Raw genomic sequence first — 19,718 nt, 5'->3', positions numbered from 1 at the left:
GTGGATCAGCAGACCTAGTTAATGCTGAAATCACTGGAGGTAATTAAACAGGCAGGATTGGGCTTGGCCTCAGAGAGGAAGGGGGGAGGGGGCTATGCAGATTTTCCTTTCTTCAGTGTCAACATTATAAAATTGGCATTGGTACCTACTTCCTCCTGATGCCATTTAGTTTTGGAGGCAAAAACCCAGGGGAAAGGAGTCAGATGGATTGGGAAGTCAGATGCAGAGGTCAACGTTGGGGTCTGTAGTTTTATGCAAAAATGTCTGCTTTTTATCTAAAGTGGGGATTTGCAACTGGGATCGATTTTGCCCACCCCTACCCGCCTGGGGCCCTTTTGGAAACATGTGGAAACATTGTCCTCGGGCTATGTCATTCTTTCAAAGGTTGTGGACTGCCTCCTTCCCTCCTGTTTCAGAATCAAGTCAAAATGGAAGTTTATGGTGAGAATGCAAAGGTATTACGGAAACAAAGCCCAGACAGAACATATGGGCTTACAAAGCCACCAGGAATCAGAGTGCCCAGTGCTGTCATCTCTACCTCTGTTTTCTCTCCCAAAAGATGACTTTCTTCTTAACTGTCTTGCATATAGTCTAGTAATATACTACGCTCAGCCCCACTTTGACTCTAAAAGTCCCCATGTCTCTCGGCTTGGCTGCCCTTAGTTAACTGGCATCCTCTGTCAATACCCCAGTGATAATTCCCAGAGGAGGGATTAGATGGGTGTAGCCTGGGCCATTCTTCAAGATGACTCTGGCCGCAGCCAGACGACTGCAACTTCATGAGAGACTCTGACAGAGAACTAGCTAAACGAGCCTTGTCAAGCCTGAGGACCATGAGCAAAAGGGGACACTTGTGGGTGGGGGAAAGGAAACAGGACGGAGGGAGGCAGGGCACAAGCTTTGAAAGAATGACATAGCCAGAGGATATGATATAAACTGATTAGAACCAAATGGGTGCAAGATGGTGGACAAGTCGACTTCCACTAGACCTTGAGCTTCAGTATACGCTCACATCAGCAAGCTAAATGACACACCCACAGGCGCCATGACAGTTCCAAGATCAACCATAAGGATCAGAAAGTGGGCGGTGGCCCAATTCCTGGAAATCCCCGCCCCTTCCCGAAACAGCTGGAATGCTCCGCCCACTCATTAGCCTATGAAATTACCCACCACTATAAAAACTGACAACCCCATACCCTGCTGCCTTTCTCACCTTCTGAGGTGGCCCACACTCTGTCTGTGGAGTATGTTTCTCTCTAAATAAATCCATTTTTTACCTATCACTTTGTCTCTCGCTGAATTCTTTCTACAATGAGACATCAAGAACCTGAGCTTCGGGCTTCCCTGGTGGCGCAGTGGTTGAGAGCCCGCCTGCCGATGCAGAGGACACGGGTTCGTGCCCCGGTCCGGGAAGATCCCACGTGCCGCGGAGCGGCTGGGCCCGTGAGCCATGGCCGCTGGGCCTGCGCGTCCGGACTCTGTGCTCCGCAACGGGAGAGGCCACAACAGTGAGAGGCCTGCGTATGTGTGATCTCAGTTGGAAGACTGTGGGTTTTGGCCAGGTTCAAGTCTCGGCTGTGTGGGTTCAGGTCCCAATCTGAGGTGCACGGTTTCAGAAAGTTTGACACTGTTGTCTGCTCTAATGCCAAAAAGTAGGAAACATACCTCATAAACATGATGATCTGACCAACCTGCCTCTAGTAAAATACAAAGAAGAGAGAGAAGCTAAAAAAAGGAACTTTTTTGGTTTTCAAGCAGAACGCAGAGGTTATGTAAAAGCCAGTGTTTTCTGGGTTTGAAAATAAAACTACTTCTCACTCCCAGCTTCTCCAGAGGGCAAACTATTCTCAAAATAAAATGGTTTTCCAGCAAAGGATGAGCACTGCATCTTTTGTTAAGAGCTCAGAGAGGTTTAAGAAGGTACCTCATTAACCATTCCAAACAGACAAAATCCTTCTAAAGAGCTTAAGGGTGTGCCTTCCTATCTCCATAAACAACAGGATTTCTGAGATTCCTAAGGGCACTGTCCCACAGTGGTTTGAAAAGGCATCCAAGGTAGAAAAGGACTTACAGGAGCCAAAAAGATTTGTGTCATGGTTTTTTTCCCCATGCAAGGAACTCCAGTAAAAATCATAAAAATCCTCAAAGTTTTTTTAGAATCAGTTTGAACGAAAAGAGAAGGAGATACATAACAATCTGATACATAGCTCTGAGTTCTGTAGGAACTAAGGCCCCCCACCCAGATGGAGGATGGTAACTGCATGCTAAGACCCCAGGCTGGTCAGAACCTAAGGAATGATAATATTGACCTTTCCTGACCCTCGTGACTTCAATCAACTCAAGCTCTGTCAGCCTTTGCCCCAATTCTAGGCTGAATTCTCTGCTCAAGCCCCTTCATGAATATGTATATACCCTTAGCTTAAAACTTCCCCAGTTTTGCCTTGGGGAAGATCCCAGGTGTTCTCCTTGCTTACTGCAAGTAATAAATCCTTCCTTCTCCCACTCTTTGACTTGGTTGTGTCATTTGGCTTCCACATCCACCAAGAGGTAAACCCAGTTTGCGGGTAACAGGCAGAGCTGCAGAGAAGCATTGACTAGAACTGGACCCTAATCAAGGAACCCACAATACATTTACTACAGCACTCAGATGCCTATAGCCCACAGCTGGATGTTAGGTATGGAAGACAGATAAGTTATCTTTCTACTTCACAGATACTCAGATCAAGACTCATTCTTGGGCTTCCCCGTGGTGCAGTGGTTAAGAATACGCCTGCCAATGCAGGGGACACGGGTTTGAGCCCTGGTCTGGGAAGATCCCACATGCCACAGAGCAACTAAGCCCATGAGCCACAACTACTGAGCCTGCATGCCACAACTACTGCAGCCTGTGCGCCTAGAGCCCGTGCTCCACAACAAGAGGAGCCACTGCAATGAGAAGCCCGTGCACCGCAACGAAGAGTAGCCCCTGCTCGCCACAACTAGAGAAAGCCCGCGCGCAGCAGTGAAGACCCAATGCAGCCAAAGATAAATAAATAAATAAATTATTTTTTTTTTAATTCATAAAAAAAAAAAAAAAAAAGACTCATTCTTGAAGAGCTGTAACTAAGAAACCACACTCAAGGCACCTCCGGTCATACCTGGAAATGATACCAAAGACGAGATCCTGGACTTCAAGCCTGAACCTGATGGCATGAGAAGTTTGGGAGCATCTCATGATGGAACAAGTTCATTTTGCTGAAAGAGGAAAAGAAATAATTTGTGGTCAGAAGCAGACTGTGGCAGTTTTTAAATATGGCCTCCAAATTCTTTGACGTTCATGGAATGTCTCCTTCCCCTCAATCTTGGCTTGATCCATAGAAAATAGCAGAAGTGGCCCTGTGCCCGTTTCTGGCCCAGGCCTTTAGAGATGAGCAGCTTCTACTTCCTTCCGTTTCCTTTTGGATCCCACCTATCACACTTTGAGGGAGCCCAGGCCACAGGGAGAGGCCAAGTGTATGTGTTCCAGCAGATGGTCCCAGGGAGATCCCAGTCAGCCTCGGGGGCCAGACCTGAGGGTAAGAAACGCTTTAAGATGACTCCAGCCCTAGCTGATATCCGACCACAACCAGATGACAGACAGTGAGAGAGACACAACTAGCTGAGCCTGGTCAAGTCCCAGAACCACGTGAGGTAACAATTAAATGAATGTTTTGAAGCCACTAAGCTTTGGAGTGATTTGTTACACAGCAATCGATAACCAGAACAAATACTTTCAGTAGTTTATATAATCTCAAATTGTTGGAATGTGTGACAATGAGCATAAATAACTTTAAAAATTATAAGGAGTCACTAAAATAAAAAAATAAATTAAAATTTACTATTAAAATGACACAAGGCTTTGGAATCAGCAAGAACTACGTTCAAATCCTGGTCGGCATCCGATGAGTTGTATGACATTAGATAAGCTACCTAGCCTCTCTGATTCCCAGTTCCTTTCTCATTAAAATAGAGTTAGTTAAGAACACCTATCATATAAGGTTGTTGTGAGGTTTAAAATCAGAGAATAAACGTAAATCCCTTAGCCCAGTGCCTGGTAGTTGCTCAATAAACAGTTCTCATCATTGTTGCCAACATGATGGCTAGCAAGGTCTCTGGTGATGAACAGCCCACCTCTCATGTAAGAGCACTAAGAGCTCTTTTAAGCAGGCTGACCAAGTGCCAGTTTGCCTTGTGCAACACTGGCTGGATGACTGTGGAAATACGCATTCCGAATAGGGCTTAGGCATTTGTTTGGTTCCAGATGGAAATCCCTCTAGTACAGTTGCTGTTGGAAATAGGCTCACCTAGACTTGAGCATCAGTGGGTATGAAGTGAGAGGTGAGAGGGGAACAAGGTAAAGGAGATAGACTTCTATACCATGGACAAGACCAGCGCTGTACACAAGCAGTCAGTTTCTGAAGAGTGGATGGAGGATCTAGTTTGATTTCATGTTAGCTAGTCAATTCAGCAGTTGAATGTTAATTAAAAACTGGCTTTCACAAAGACCTAAACTTCATGCCACAGAACATCCAAAGCAAGAGGCGGTGAGGCTCATGACATAAGGAAGCTTGCGATCCAGTTAAGGATGTTAATTCGGTCATTCTTACACTTCACTGGGTTTATGCCGCCTTAGGCTTTTTTTTTTTTTAAGTCTAGAACAGTCTCCCCTCTTTTTTTTTTTTTTTTTTGCGGTACGCGGGCCTCTCACTGTTGTGGCCTCTCCCGTTGCGGAGCACAGGCTCCGGACGCGCAGGCTCAGCGGCCATGGCTCACGGGCCCAGCCGCTCCGCGGCACGTGGGATCTTCCTGGCCCAGGGCACGAACCCACGTCCCCTGCATCGGCAGGCAGACTCTCAACCACTGCGCCAATGGGGAAGCCCTGGTCTCTTTGCCTCTAGTCCCACCTAACTGCTATCTTTACCACAGCCCAAGTAAACTTTATAAAATGTGCTTCTAATCCTGACACTCTCAGGCTTTTAAATCTTTGGTGGGTCCCTGTTGTTCTTTGAACAAAGTCCAAACTCTTTAACATGGTTCAGAAAAAAAACTTTGTCTGGTTTAAAACCCTCCAATGGTATCACATTGCTTCTAGAATGGAATCCAAACTCTTCCCTGTGCCCTACTAAGCCTTGCATGAACTGGATCCTCTCTGACCTCACCTCTCCCCATGCTCTACCTCCCCCCCCTCATTCCACTCCAGGCACGCTGGCCATCTTCTTGTTTCCCCCAGCATGCCTTAGAGCCTTTGCACTTGCTCTCGCCTCTGCTTAGAGCACTCTTTCTTGAGTTCTTCGCACAGCTGATTCCTTCTTAAACCTCCCTAACCGTCCAATCTGTTACACACACATCAAAGAGTCAGTTGACTCTCTTAACAGCACTTATCATAAGCTGTAATTGTCTCACTTCTTTATCTGTAGGCCCCATGAAAGCAGGAATCCTATCAGCCAGGGTCACTGCAATATCCTCAACTCACAGAACAGTGCCTAGTATACAGTGTGTGCTCAAACTTTGTTTTGAATGAATGACTCTCCATTTTGCAGACTTGGAATCCAAAGCTCAGACAGCTCAGGAGACTCGCTTAAGCAGCAGAGCTGAGTGTGACTGATTTTGAAGTCCATGCTCTAGGCCAGTGCTGCTCAAAGCAGCTGGTCAGAGAACTGTCTGTTACCGGTCCAAGCCTAAGGCAGTGACGGATTGCACCAAAACAGGGAAGAATACAACGCTACTTTCACTGAGCATATCTTGCTATGAAAAAAAGAGCGGCTGAACTGCAAACAGTGTGCCTAGTGACGTCGTGGATGTATTACATTCTGTGGCAAGCTCCCTATCGAATGGGGAGCTAATCACAAACGGGTGGTGTCGGCACTCACCTGTGCCCCACGCTTAGATTAGCATTAGTCTGGCGACCACACCGTACTCCTTACTCTTCTTCATGCCTTAGCCGATGACTTCCTGTGAAGCACCTGCTTTATTCCTGGCTCCCTCTTCCTCTCTTCTGTGGGCTGGTGCACAGGAAGTGTCTGATAATTTGTATTGCAGATGAAGAGAATACTGAGAAGGTTTTTTGCTTTTTTTTTTTTTTAATGCAGTTTTTCAAAGCCAGCAAACAAACCTATTTTTTTTTATTATTCCCCGGTTTTGGAATTTTCATGAGGCTCCAGGCTCCAGAAAGCTATTCTTGCTGGCTAGTTGGCTAAGCTCTCAGTCAGAGTCCTGATTTCCAAAGCAGAACTGTGCAAACTATTTTTATTATACACACTGGCCTCACAGCCTAAGGCAGTGACAGCCTGAAAAATCCTGTGATGCTGGGGCCTGTCCTTATGTGCTCTTAATCTCTAATTATACTGGTGCAGAGCTCCCTAACCAGAATCTGCCCCCCTTCTCCATCACCATGGGCTTTCTATCAGTCCTTTCACTTCTAACCTCACCAAATAGCCCCCCTAAACACATACACGCACACGCACGCACGCACACACACACACACACAAATACCCCATGCCAAGATAGCATGCTAGTAAGAAAGACTTGCTCAGTCCTTCAAATATTCAATGAGAGCTTTCTCTGTGTCAGGAACTGTGCTAAGAGTTAAGGATTAAAAAACACAGTCCTTGTCCTCTGGGATCTTTCTGAGCTGAGTCAGGAAGTCAGACGAAATATGACGCAAACAGTGTCACGATGAATACTATGAACAAAAGTCCTAAAGTTTTCTAAGATGTCAAACAGGCACCTTGCATACCATACGGTAGTGAAAGCAGAAGAGACATTTAAATGGCAGCTTGAATATCAGCGTGAATGCTTTGTCTCTGCAGGAGTCACCACCTGAGCTGTCATGGCCAGCGACTGTATCAAGCACTTTAGATGCAGGAAGTCATTTCGTCTTCACAAAGGCTGAAGGCGTGGGAGCCATTTTTATCCTCATTTTACAGATGAGGAAACCAAGACCCAGAGAGGAAAAAGTACCACTCCAAAGCTTCACAATCAATCAGAGATCAGGACCTAGTTCTGCTGGATTGTGATGTCTAGCTTTTAACCATTGCACTCTGCTCTAATTTGGTCAAAACCTTTAAAAATAAATACACTTGCGTAGGCGTCCCAGGGCCAGGAAGAGGTCCATCTATAATTAGAGCTGTCCCTGATTAAACATGGTGTTAGGAAATACACAGTGATTCCCGGGTGCTATGCTCTTCAGTGTTACGCCCATAAAGTACAATGATTCTCTCCTACTAAACTGCCTTTGTTGTCAGTAATTATTGGTTTTGGAAGTTTCTAGAAGGATGAGTTTCCAGGTTGCATCTGAAGGGCTTGAACCCAAACTCATCCAATTTAATCATTTGTGAGCCAACTTCCTGGATCAGAACCCATGCTAGACTTGCGGATACCAAACAGAATAAGTCACAACCCTAGCCCTCAAAGAGTTCATCTGGTATTGAAAGAGACAGGTGAGTAAATGGACCGCTATGTTATGATGCAATGAGTGGTAAACATAGAAGCATGTATAGGGACCAGAAGTAGCATAGAGGAAAGGAAGTCTTTCCAGAGGAGGGGATTTCTGGGTTGGGTTTTAAAGTATAAATAGGCTTTCAATGGGAACTCAAGAAGAGAGGCTTACACATGCATAAGAGGTAACAGCAATGGGCAGTAGCATGTACTCAGTTTACTATAAGCAGTTTTGTCTTATCAGAGCATATAATGAAGGGTGCAGAGAGGCAAGAGATACAGCTAAAGAGGTTCCCAGCATCCAATCACGATGGGTCTTATGTCCTAGGATGGGATTTTATCCTGAAGACAATACTGCGGGAGAGGCATGGTTCTAAGCCCTGGAAATGATACGGTCTGGTTTGCTTTTGAGAAAACTCACTCTGGCATCGGTAAGGAGGCCAGATGGGATAAAGTCAGCCAAGAGGCAGGAAGGACCTTTAAGAGTATAAATGTCAAATGCAGAGGCTGGTGCTCAGGCGAGAGCAGTGAGGTCAGACAGGAAGGAGTAGATGCGAGGATAACAACAAGAGGACCAGGTGACTGGCTGGATGTGGACTGTGAGGGGGCGAGAGGAGGCCAGGATGACTCCCAACTTTCTGTGTTGGGCGAGTGGGTGGGTGCTGGTACCATGAGCTGAGGCAGGGCCTTTAGGAAAGTGAGTGGGCAAGAGAAGAGGGGGTGGGAGGACGACGAGCTCCTATCTGGACTAGCTGAGGTTACTGAGCCAGGAGGTGGGGATCAGCGGGCAGGGCAGAGCTCCAGAGAGAGGCTCTTCTCTGTTCCCACAGGGGAATACCTGACAGGACTCATTCCTGGGCAGGGCAGGAGTATGTGACACCCAAGCTGCGGATGCCTCTAAAATGCAAACCGTCAACTACTGAAACAAGCTGACTGCTATAACAAAGCATGCATTGTGTCCCGCATCTGAGGAGAGGATGGCCCTAGAGCAGGGGTCCCCAACCCCTGGGCCAAGGACCAGTACAGGTCCAAGGCCTGTTAGGAACCGGAGGTGAGTGGCAGCTGAGTGAGCAAAGCTTCATCTGCCGCCTGGACCATCCCCCTCCCCGCCCCAAACCGTGGAAAAACTGTCTTCCACGAAACCGGTCCCTGGTGCCAACAAGGTTGGGGAGCGCTGCCCCAGAGGATCAGTAAGACCAAGGCAGAACGCTTGATGTCCCGCTTATTTATTCCCCATGCTCCCCTTCTTTGTAAGTGACACTACCGTACACCCTAGAGCTCAAGCCCAAACCCTACAACTTACCCTTCAAGCCTCCCTTTCCCTCCCCCCATCCACTTCATCTAATTCATCTTCAACCACCACTCTATCTCTCAAACACCCCATCACTCGTGATCCCTCATCCTGCGTTGTTATCTTCATAAGCATTTATGCTATCTACATATACTATCTAATTTATACTACTGAATATAATACTCTACGTCGGTCTACTTGCTTGCTGACTATGTCCCCATTGGAATATAAGCTCCAAGAGGACGGGGGCTTTGTCCTGTTCTTCATCATATCCCTCATCCCTACAACAGTGCCTGGCGCACTGTAGGAGCTCCATAAGTGTTCCTTAAATGACGTTCTGCATCTGAGCACTTCTCTCTCTCTCTCTGCTGCCACCACACGGATTCAAGCCCTCGCACAGTTCCCGGAGTGCTCCCAGCACACACTTGGCAACTGACGGCATGTGGGCCAGGACGGAGGGGAAGGAGCCTGAGGTGACTAGTCTTTACAAGTCCTGGTACCTCTCCAATCCACCCATTTTTCACGAAGCAGCCGGAGTAGCCCTCTAAGATTAGAGATCATCTCACTCCCCTGCTTAAAATCTTCCAGTGGTCCTCAAGGCCCAGCATGCCCACTTCTGCAACACCACCTCCGATCACTTTACCCCTTGCTCTCTACTCCCCGTGCTCTGCTTCTGTCCCTCCACCCAACTGACCTTCAGTACCAGCCACACCTCTGTCCTCCCCAGCAATCTGCAGGGATCTCTGCTCATACACCGCCTCCTCAGAGAAGCCTTCTCTGACCATCCAAGCTGAAGTGCAGCCCCCCTCCTCTCCTGCGATCCCAGGCACCCTCCAGCACGTCAACCTGGTTACTTCCTTCACATCACTTATCACAGCCTGTTCTCGTTTACTGAATTGTTGACTTGATTATTGTTTCTCTCTTTCTTACCTCTCTCTCCCCTGGCATGTATTCCAGTGTCAAGGCTCCGGAGTCAAGGCTCAATTATTATTTGTCGGACAGAACTGTGTTTCCACTAGCGTGACGGTGATGATGATCATAATGATGATGCCGATGACACTCATACTAATGACGCTCCCCACGATGAGACGCTGGTTTGATTCTGTGGATTCAAGGACTGACTGGAGCATGTTCTCGACCATCTAATTAGAGACAGAACCCATTGTTACCAGCTTGGTCTGGGCTTTGAAGCTAGAATGTGTGTGTGTTTGTGTGTGTGTGTTTTCTTCATACCAGGAGACCTCACAGTCATCATTAGGTACAATCTACCACCTGTCTCCAGGGAGACCCACTCAGTAAAAGCAAAATGAGCATGTGTCAGGTCTCCTCTGTCACTCTGCAAGATGGGGCGGATTAACTGTGTTTGGTAGACAATAAATATTGAGACAGGAAGTGCTCAGATCAAGAACTTCCCTTGGACCCTTTAGATGTTCTTTGCAGCTCCTGCACTCACTCTGCCGGAAGGATTCTGAGGACATGCTAGGGAAGAGAGAAAATGCAGTTAACCAGACAGTGCTGGAGGGAGGGATTAGGGCTGATAGCCAACAGGGGCTGCAGAAGAAAGATTCTGGCCAGAAACTGAGGCATGATGACCTGTCAGTTTCAGTAACACTGGGGAAAACTCGAACTCATCTCCTACTGCTCCTAAAAAAGAGGCATACGTTAATGAACCTCAATTCAGAGATGGAAGAAATCTCAAACAATTGTTTCATTTTACAGATGTGTAACTTGAACCCAGAGCAGAGAAAGGGCTTTCCCAGGGTCATACAGAAATTCCATGACTGATCTAAGGCTAGGATTCTCACTATTTGAAGGTCAGTGTTTTTCTCACACATGACAACACAGGTGCAAGCCTAACACTGAAGCTAAATTAAACTAAGTTATCTATGTATGGCCACAGAAACTAGCAAAAGCCTGTGTCCAAAACTTACCCAAGGGAATTCCCTGGTGTGGCGGTGCGGTGGTTAGGACTCCACGCTTTCACTGCTATGGGCCCAGGTTCAATCCCTGGTCAGGGAACTAAGATCCCACAAGCCGTGCCCCGCGGCCAAAAAAACGAAAACAAAAAACTTACCCAAATTCCTATGGCTCAAGCTTCCCTGGTGGCGCAGTGGTTGAGAGTCCACCTGCCGATGCAGGGGACACGGGTTCGTGCCCCGGTCCGGGAAGATCCCACGTGCCGCGGAGCAGCTGGGCCTGTGAGTCATGGCCGCTGAGCCTGCGCATCCGGAGCCTGTGCTCTGCAACGGGAGAGGCCACAACAGTGGCCGCGTACCAAAAAAAAAAAAAAAAAAATTCCTATGGCTCTCATTTCCACCTCACTTTCCTCTTGGTTCATGGCCAGCCTATTACAAGGCACAGGTATCCCTTCCCCTTTGACTTCCAAGCAGATGCTACCAAATGAGGCAGGAATATCTGTTGGTAGACAACAGGGTTGCACACGAGACTTAAGCAGCGGGTGAATCATATGAGATAGTGAACACTCTTTGAAGCCAAGTCAATCAGAAGTCATGGCTCTCACTCCAAAAAAATGTGGGAAAACAGGACCATTCAAGAATATCGAGTGTTCTGTGTGGGATGGAATGACTTGGGGAAAATAAGAGGAAAAGAAAGTTAAGTCTACCACTCAGGGTTCTAAGTTATCAGGTCACATATCTGGGAGCTCAGAAGAATGTTTCTATAAAAAATATAAATAAAAATATATTTCTAAATAACAAATGTGGAAACTGAGATCAAAATAACAAAAGATAAGGAACCACAAAGCACCAATCAGACCTCAGGTCCAATCCTAAATAATTACCTTGGACAAACAGTCTAGATACTTAATCTTTCTCCCTTATCTTTACAGTAAGGATAACAATGGCAATAAAAACATAGTCATCACTTACTGATCACTATCTCTACGACAGACAACGAGGTAAGCACTTTATATGCCTTCTTTCAATTCAATCTTCATCTCAATCCCATGAGATGTAGGCATCATCATTCCCAATGAGAATCAGAGAGATGAAGTAATTTGCCCAAATTTATAACCAAATCGCAGAACCAAGATGTGAATTCAAGTTTAAGCTCTTAATCATTATATTTCAATCATTATATTTCAAGCTAGCTCTTTGTTCATGCTCCCTAAATGATCGTTTGTGTCCCTTCCGGTTCTTATTCACAATCCATGTCATATCCTCCACAAAGAAGGTGCAATAAGGCTCAATCCTCCATTGCCAACTCTCAAACCATCTATTGCCAAAGTCACTAAATTCCTGGTCAGCTAATTGGGGGAGGGGAGGCCAGGAGAAGAGCTCCCAGTGCTGTCCTTTCCCATTCCAGCTAGAGAACTCAGAATCTAGCAGGCACAGGGAAAGGAGGGAGAACTGTAGCACCTAATTTTCTTTTCTGGGGATCAACTTCCCCTTTGGAAGGAGGGAGCTGGGCTACAGGGCCCCTGAGGGGACCAAGGAACTGCGGCAAAGGGCATGTGTTCCCAAGTGACTTAACTTCTCAGTTCCTGTCCCATCTTCAAAAGGAGTGATAGATAATAATTGCACGCACTTCACAAAGTTACTTAATTAAATCAAATAATTCCCCAAAAGAGCTCAGCAGAGTGCCTGGGACCTGGTAAGCATTCAATAAATGTTACCTATTATTGCTATTGCCATTACTATCATCATCATTCCAACTCCAGCATTCGCGGTGTCTCTATTAAGCAAGGGGATTCCTTCGTGAATGACTTTAATTTACAAATGCATTCACTGGTCTGTCTAAAGAGCGGCTCTAGAGCCCTGTATTTACCGCTTTTCCTGGCACACTGACCAGGTTTTCTGCCTCCAAAGTCTGCGACTTGCAGAACTGCCATGATACCACCAGCAAAGACTTCCCTTCCCTTTCTCCCTCCGCGGCGGTGCGAGGCTTCAGCTCTAGGGTTCGGGAGCCCGCCCACATCAGCCACCATTGGTAGCCCCGTCGCTGGCGTGATTAAGGCCCCGCCCCCTTCTCTCTGGGACCACTCTGAGGCCATCTCCGAAAGCGGAGGGGCCTCGGAGGAGGGCCCGCGATGCGTCCTGGGTTTTGTAGTCCATCTGTAAGGCTGCAGCCTGAGAGCTGGGCCTTGCGACCCGGGGAACTACAATCCCCAGCAGCCGGGCGGAGAGCGAAGAGAGGGGGCCCTCGCGTCACGTGGGCGCTGGGCCTGGGCGGGCTGCTTCTCAGTGCGGCGGCGGCGGCTCGGGGAACCGGGGCCTTTTGTTTGGAGCGGCGGCGGGGGGCCCCGGAGCGGCGAGGCCGGCGGCCTTCCCCTGCTCGCTCGGTCCCGGCCGCCCCTCGCGGGGGTGGGGGGGCCGACCCCTGGGCCGGGGCCTAATCTCAGGCGCCCCCGCCCCGCCCTTGGCCCGCCCCGCTCGGCCCGAGGGGAGGAACCGGCCGGGCCTCCCCGCGCGGCCCAGCTACCTCCGCAGTCTCCGCCGCAACCCTCTGCGCGCCGTACCCGAGGCTGCCTCTCGCCCCTCAGGCCGACGCCATGAAGATCAAGGATGCCAAGAAACCCTGTAAGATGGGGGCTTGGGCTCGTCGGGTGGGAGAGCAAGTTGGGCCACGTCGGGAAGCCCCTTGTTGTGGTGGCCTGCTTCGAAGCCGGTCGCTCCCAGCCGTCGCCCAGCACGGGATGGGGGCGGAGGGACCTTTGCAGCACCCGGTTCGAGGCTCCCTCCCATCCCCCTACGCTCGGTTGACGAACGCTTGCCGCCCCCTAGCCTTTCCTCCTCGAAAGCTGGGAGGTGCAAGGGGGAATTTTTGTTCTGGGGTTTGGCAGGCAAGACCAGAGTTACCAGCTTCCTCTGAAGTCAAGTTGAAAATGGGTTGTCACAGATGTCAAGTTGCGCGGGGACATTTACCACTTTTTAATTTTTTTAAACTGATTTCTGAGCTTTCTGCTTGTGTCCTTGAAATCCCGGTGGGTTCCTGGGAGTTGTCTCTGTTGTTACAATTAGAGCTTTTAAACACGGCATGTAACCTACCGGTGGGTAAGTGCCGTGACTTGTTTAGAATAACAACTAGTTCATGTTTCTTTTTTTAAAAACGGATAAAAAGATCAAAGTCATCCGTATTCCCGCCACTCAGAGCTAACCACTATTAATCTTTTGGTGACTACCCGTAGAGATTTTTCTACGACTATATATAACCTATACTTATAAAAAAAAAAAACTTTCCATACTGAAAGAGAGTAGATCAACTTTTATTTGCTTCCTTTTATTTTTAGCCTTTTAAAAACCTTTTACTCCTGTGAATGGCTTATTTAATCACTCAGCCGTTGTGATTGTCATACTTGAAGTTCGTTCTTCCAGAGCGACTAGGAATGCGGGATGCATGCTTCTGTCTTAGAATTGTATTGGTGTTTTGCCATTTTGCAGTGTTGTGTGATCCTCCCAACAGTTCTAGGAAATCTCTTGCTATAGAACGGGAGCACTGATACATTCTTTTCCCGGCCGCCCGTCCGGTCGTGAAAACCTCCACGGAGAGGCAACATACCAAAGCACTCCAGAAACTGTTGTTATTTAAATGTGAGATAATTTGGTTCTCATTTTACTGCTGAGGAAAACTGAACTTACTGAGCCCCAGAGTAACTTTTACAAGGCTGCATCTTGTACAACTTGTACACCTTGTACACCTTTTACAACTCTGCTAACTGAGGTTCAGGGCCCTAAGTCACCTGACTCATAGTCCTGTGTTCTTTCTTTTGCACCTGTAGGGCGTAGTCTAAATACTTAGAGAAGCACAAACCTTTCTGATCTGGTAGTTTTATCTGCCAGTTAAAACATTTTTTTAAACAATGATTTTAAAAAAAAAGATAGCTAAAGAGTTCTCGTTCAGGAGTCTATGAAATACTGATGTGAAGTCTTAAAATGAGAGAGTAATATAGAAATACTACTATTTTACTGTACATTTGCTGAATTAAATGATTCTTGAACAGATGCAGTAATGTAGAACAGTTGGACATCTTCCCTCAACACATAGGTTTTCTCTGCTTGTGTTAGAATTTCCATTTAGTAAAATGAGTTTAACTATGACAAGCTTATATTCTGACCCTTATGGTATTATTTTATTTTTGCCTTGACAGCGATTTGATTACTTAGATTTGGGCAAACTTATAATCAGGTGTGAATACCATCTCTGGCAAAGGTGTTTCATATCTAGTAAAGATGATAATTAAGAGTTTATAAAATAAACTTTAGGTTGAGAAATAAAAGAACATGTATTTTTTAGAAGTAATTTGTTTATTAATATATTGTGGTACACTGTGAGACCATTAATGTTAAAAGAGTTATGCTGAAAAACCAGTTAATATGATTTAGAAGTCTGAAATAACATTTCCAGTTTCCTATATGTAAAAGATGACTTTACTGTCCACTCAGCTCTTTACAGTAAAAATAAAGAACATCTTGTTCTTTTGCATGTGGGAAAGAAAGTATTTCAACTATGAACTGTCATGGAAATATATATATATAACTGGAAAGTATTATTTCTGATGTTTCAAACCACTCAGTTTAGCTAAAGACACACTTGTTTTTGAGTTCTTGCGTAGGGTTTCTTTTTTTTATAATCATAAATTTAGTGAGCACTTTGTATGTAAGCACTATCTTTACATGCATTGCGTCATTTAATCCTTAGAGCAGCACTAGTAACTAAAAACTGTATCTCATACTAGTTAAACAAGTGACTTTGGCTTCACACATTTTCTTACAGTTACTCACCCAAGTGTTAGAAAACATTGCTTTTTGATACATCACTAGTATATACCAGCCTATAAACCAAATGCCTGTATTTAACCAGAAAATAAGAAAAGGAATTGGTTTCACCCTCTAAATTGTATAACTAAAAGATGAGCATTTGAAATTATGTGTTAATTCAACTCCAGGAGAAGAATGAAGTCAAACAATCTAATGAAAATTTTTTTTCTAGAACCCAAACAGTGGCAATGTTTGCATTACCTTTACTTGTGTTTTTCACACTACTTAAATAATAGTAAAAATCTAAGCAGTGGTGTTCCTCTGTACCTCAACTGACATGATTTTTTAAGGTAAGGGTCAACCTCTGTTTTGCTCACCTGTAGAGCATGTAACATGATTAAAATAGAGTGATAATAAAAGATTTTTTAAATATACATATATATATTTATTCATTTGGTGCAGTGTAGGTTTGGGTGTCTGCTTTGCTAACCCAAGCAGTAAGGTATGTGAAGTTTTTGTCAAGACCAGAGAGGGGTATGTAGCATATGTGTGCCGTTTGCTTCTATGTAACTGTTTGTAAATTGAGTCATTACTTAAGAATGATCACTTCCAGTGGGTAGTAAGGTGCACTTCTGAGGAATTATAATACTGAAGGTGTGAGTATGGTTTATTTTCTTAGTCTGTTTTAAAACAACATTTTTATTCGGAATGATTATTGGGAAAAGTGAACTGTCTTTTATTCGGGAACTTGAACAGTATCTGGAATTGACCATTGCACATGCTCATTTTAGAATTCTGTTCCTTAAAATAATCCACCAATGTTTCTGAACATTTTCAGCATTTGGTTTCTCTTTCTGCTCAAGAACAATTAAATTCTAGTTTGGCATAGGATCCCTTTGGGCTAAAATCTGCATGGGGCCAATAGCAATTAAATAGCTCCTTAAAGCTTCTCCGCTACCTCTTACCAACACTTAACAAGACACCAAACTTTTATAATGCAGTTTGTTAGAAATTAACAGTCTGCCCTGTGGCTAAAGAGGTGATCAGGCATGTGGGTTTCTCCTTTTGCACACCTAATCTACCTGGTAGGAAAGGTAATTTCTTGGTAGCACTCTGCTTATGCTGGTTCTGGATATTTTTGTTACTTATGGGGAACTAATGGCAGTTCTTTTAGGCTCTGGTGAGAAATAGAATAGGAGCTACTATTTTTTTGGAAGGCCACGTAAACATCATGAGAGATTCTAGGAAATGCTCAAAGTCTGTAGAAGGTAATGTTTATTTGCCATCATCAAAGTACTTATTTATATTTATGGAAGGTATGTTTTGTTCTTTAAATGTATTTTTGGTTCATTTTTTTCACCTTGACAGTGGAGAGTTTTATTCTTGAGAGAATGAGAAATGTTTAGGCTGTATGCAAGAAGTAGGATGCTTACGCACTGGTGACCTACTTTTAACCTGTCCCTTGGCCAGAAGCAGCAAAGCTATAGATTTAGATATTTGCCTGATTTCTTTGGAAAGTGGTATTTTTCTTACCTCATGGAAGTATTAGTGGGCCTCTGGTTGTCCTTAATAACTTTGTACTTCCATCACAAATCAATAAAGTTTGAGTGTTGTGCCCCCTCCCCTTCTCATTTTAGTGACAAAATAACAAGCATAAGTATTTGCTTTAATGCACTGGAAATTAGATCACTTGCTAAATCAAAGGAGTGGATCGTAATTAAGAACACGTGTCTTCTGTGTTCTTGTTGCCTCCCCCATACTTTTTGAATGGTGATTATTTCTCTGGCATAAGGAAATGAATTCCAGAACTCAGCCGAGTTGAAAGGATCTCTGTGCAAAAGAAGGGACCTATAATGTTCTAGTTTGGATATTAAGGTAACCAAGACGTTCATGGTCTGCAGTATAGCATCTCCAGTTACTCTTCCTTTTAGAGCAGATACCCCTAAGAGAACAGACATAGACGTATCTAACAGGCTAGATGTGAGGTGAGTCTTGAATGGCCTCTCCTTTATTTTAAAAGTGTGTTACTGGGAATTCCCTTGCAGCCCCCGCTTTCACTCCCAGGGCGCAGGGCGCTAGTTCAGGGAACTAAGATCCCACAAGCCTCGGGGCGTGGCCAAAAAATATATATATCAATAAAAGTGTTTTACTTATTTAAGATGGCCTCCATTGCTAGCTACCCAACAAAATTGAGAAAATTTAGTTTCTTCAGCATCTTAGTTGTTTATACAAATCTATAGGTGACAAAAGCATTGTGCCTGTATAGAGAAATGTACCGAATCTTTTCTCGTTGAATCGTATGTTTCCGGTTTCTAATGGTACACACATATCAAATAAGTAAAATATCAATATATAAGAAACAAAGGGAACTAAATTTCCTTGACAACTTATACATAATAAACTGTTAAATACATGTTGTTAGGCATTTCGTAATCTATGTATCTTAAGTATTAAATTATTTTTGAGTCTCTATCATAATGATTAAGATCCCAGAGAATAGAAACAGACCTTAAGGAAACTAAGATTTGAGAGGTTAATGGCTTTTCCTATGTCATATAGCCCAGTTAGTGAGAGAGCACCAAGTCCCAAACCCAGATGATGCTACCTCCCCAAATGTGCCTGTTTCCAAGTAGATTTACTTTCAGCGTTATCAACAGCTAATTTTATTAACCAGATGCACTAAAGAAGCCTAGTAAGTTTAATGAGCAAAGAAAATATGTTCTTTTTAAGGAGGTACTTTTCCCTTGGGTTACTTGAAGTGATTATAGGCCAATTTTATTACATTAAAATCTTAGAAACATTTTCAAGCCGTAGGTGATGACCTATTATTAAAACCAAATTGGTCCAAATTTTTCCTAATCTCCTGGGGCACATGATAAATATGTAATAAATGAAAAGGAATGCCTACCAGACCAGGAATTAAAAGGCCCTGGTCCAGCCGCAGGCATGCCGAGTTACGGGTTTTGAGAAAATACACAGAATAACACTTTGAAGGGAAAAGGGTGAGTTTCACATAGATTTGTCTTACCTCAAAAGTATTATTGACTGAATGCATGATTCAGGGTAAATGAAGCTTGTGGCTAATTAACTAGGTCCTAATTTGCATTTCTAAAATCAGGATATATATTTTTATTTATTTTTTATCCATAGCTTTTCCATGGTTTGGCATGGACATCGGGGGAACTCTGGTAAAGCTCTCATATTTTGAACCTATCGATATCACAGCAGAGGAAGAACAAGAAGAAGTTGAGAGCTTAAAAAGTATCCGGAAATATCTGACTTCTAATGTAGCCTATGGATCCACTGGTATTCGGGATGTACACCTTGAACTGAAAGATTTAACACTTTTTGGCCGGAGAGGGAACTTGCACTTTATCAGATTTCCAACCCAGGACCTGCCTACTTTTATCCAAATGGGAAGAGATAAAAACTTCTCAACATTACACACGGTGCTATGTGCTACAGGAGGTGGTGCTTACAAGTTTGAAAAAGATTTTCGCACAGTAGGTATTTCGCTCACAGGCAAAAATCGGTACCCATTCTCTTCAGTTTTTAAAGTATGAGGCTCGTTTTCTGTCTGATAATGTTTCTTAGACTAGTTCCCCCTGCTGATACAGGGGAAGTATGCATGACTTACTTTTGATTGGAGCATTTAAACATCTTTATACAATGAGTAAAAACTGGCCAGAGTTGGGCCTGTCGTACATAATATGGAGTAAAACCTGCTAAGTTTAGGAACTGCTACAAAGCTACAGTAAAAGCAGACTTCAGTGAATTTGGCAGTGTGCAAAGCCAGATATAAATGGGGCTTGAAATATTTGCACTATTATTATCCTGTGTTTGCTTGTTTTTTTGAGTATTATCCAGTCATCTCTCCTAAGGCCACCATCTTCCCAAACCCTAACTGAAACCTGTATCTTTTGATTAATAGACACCTGAATGAAAGTCCCTATTAGCCCTTTTTTTTCTTGGATTTTATACCATCGACCCTGCCATGTTTCTGTCTTGAAGGGGGTCATTTGGATGTGGCAGGCGGATTATGTAAGCGTCGATTTCTGTGCTAGTAGGGGTTTGCCAAGTGTCCAGTCCTTCCCATTAGAATAAAGATTTAAAAGTTTAGGGTTTCCCTGGTGGCACAGTGGTTGAGAGTCCGCCTGCTGATGCAGGGGACATGGGTTCGTGCCCCAGTCCAGGAGGATCCCACATGCCGCGGAGCGGCTAGGCCCGTGAGCCATGGCCGCTGAGCCTGCGCGTCC

At 44.8% G+C, this 19,718-nt stretch overlaps 1 protein-coding gene and 1 long non-coding RNA gene across 7 annotated transcripts in view; one reads left to right on the top strand and one right to left on the bottom strand.

Moving 5' to 3' along the window:
• The window catches only part of LOC111185463 (uncharacterized), a 27,063-nt gene extending 13,516 nt beyond the window's left edge, over positions 1-13,547 (bottom strand). Inside the window, exons 1-3 of one of the 3 annotated variants that reach the window (XR_016392851.1) lie at positions 10,821-13,547; positions 9,677-9,888; positions 3,138-3,234 (exon numbers count right to left, since the gene is read on the bottom strand). This is a non-coding gene — a long non-coding RNA (uncharacterized LOC111185463). Of the gene's footprint in view, positions 1-3,137; positions 3,235-9,676; positions 10,226-10,820 lie in introns of all 3 variants that reach the window. The other 2 variants (XR_016392852.1, XR_002647546.2) reach the window with 2 other exon arrangements.
• The window catches only part of PANK3 (pantothenate kinase 3), a 21,724-nt gene continuing 14,950 nt past the window's right edge, over positions 12,945-19,718 (top strand). The window contains exons 1-3 of one of the 4 annotated variants that reach the window (XM_089909650.1): positions 12,946-13,284; positions 15,695-15,812; positions 18,613-18,965. In XM_089909650.1, the coding sequence (XP_089765776.1) occupies positions 18,630-18,965 (336 nt within the window). In that variant the 5' untranslated portion in view covers positions 12,946-13,284; positions 15,695-15,812; positions 18,613-18,629. Of the gene's footprint in view, positions 13,285-13,314; positions 15,813-18,612; positions 18,966-19,718 lie in introns of those variants that run through there. The other 3 variants (XM_022595146.2, XM_089909649.1, XM_089909651.1) reach the window with 3 other exon arrangements.

Source organism: Delphinapterus leucas, chromosome 3 (genome assembly GCF_059928025.1).
Source record: "Delphinapterus leucas isolate spDelLeu-1000000601 "Yukka" chromosome 3, BTC_Dleu_Yukka2, whole genome shotgun sequence".
Lineage (NCBI taxonomy): Eukaryota > Metazoa > Chordata > Mammalia > Artiodactyla > Monodontidae > Delphinapterus > Delphinapterus leucas.
This window is presented reverse-complemented; position numbering and strand designations above follow the sequence as displayed.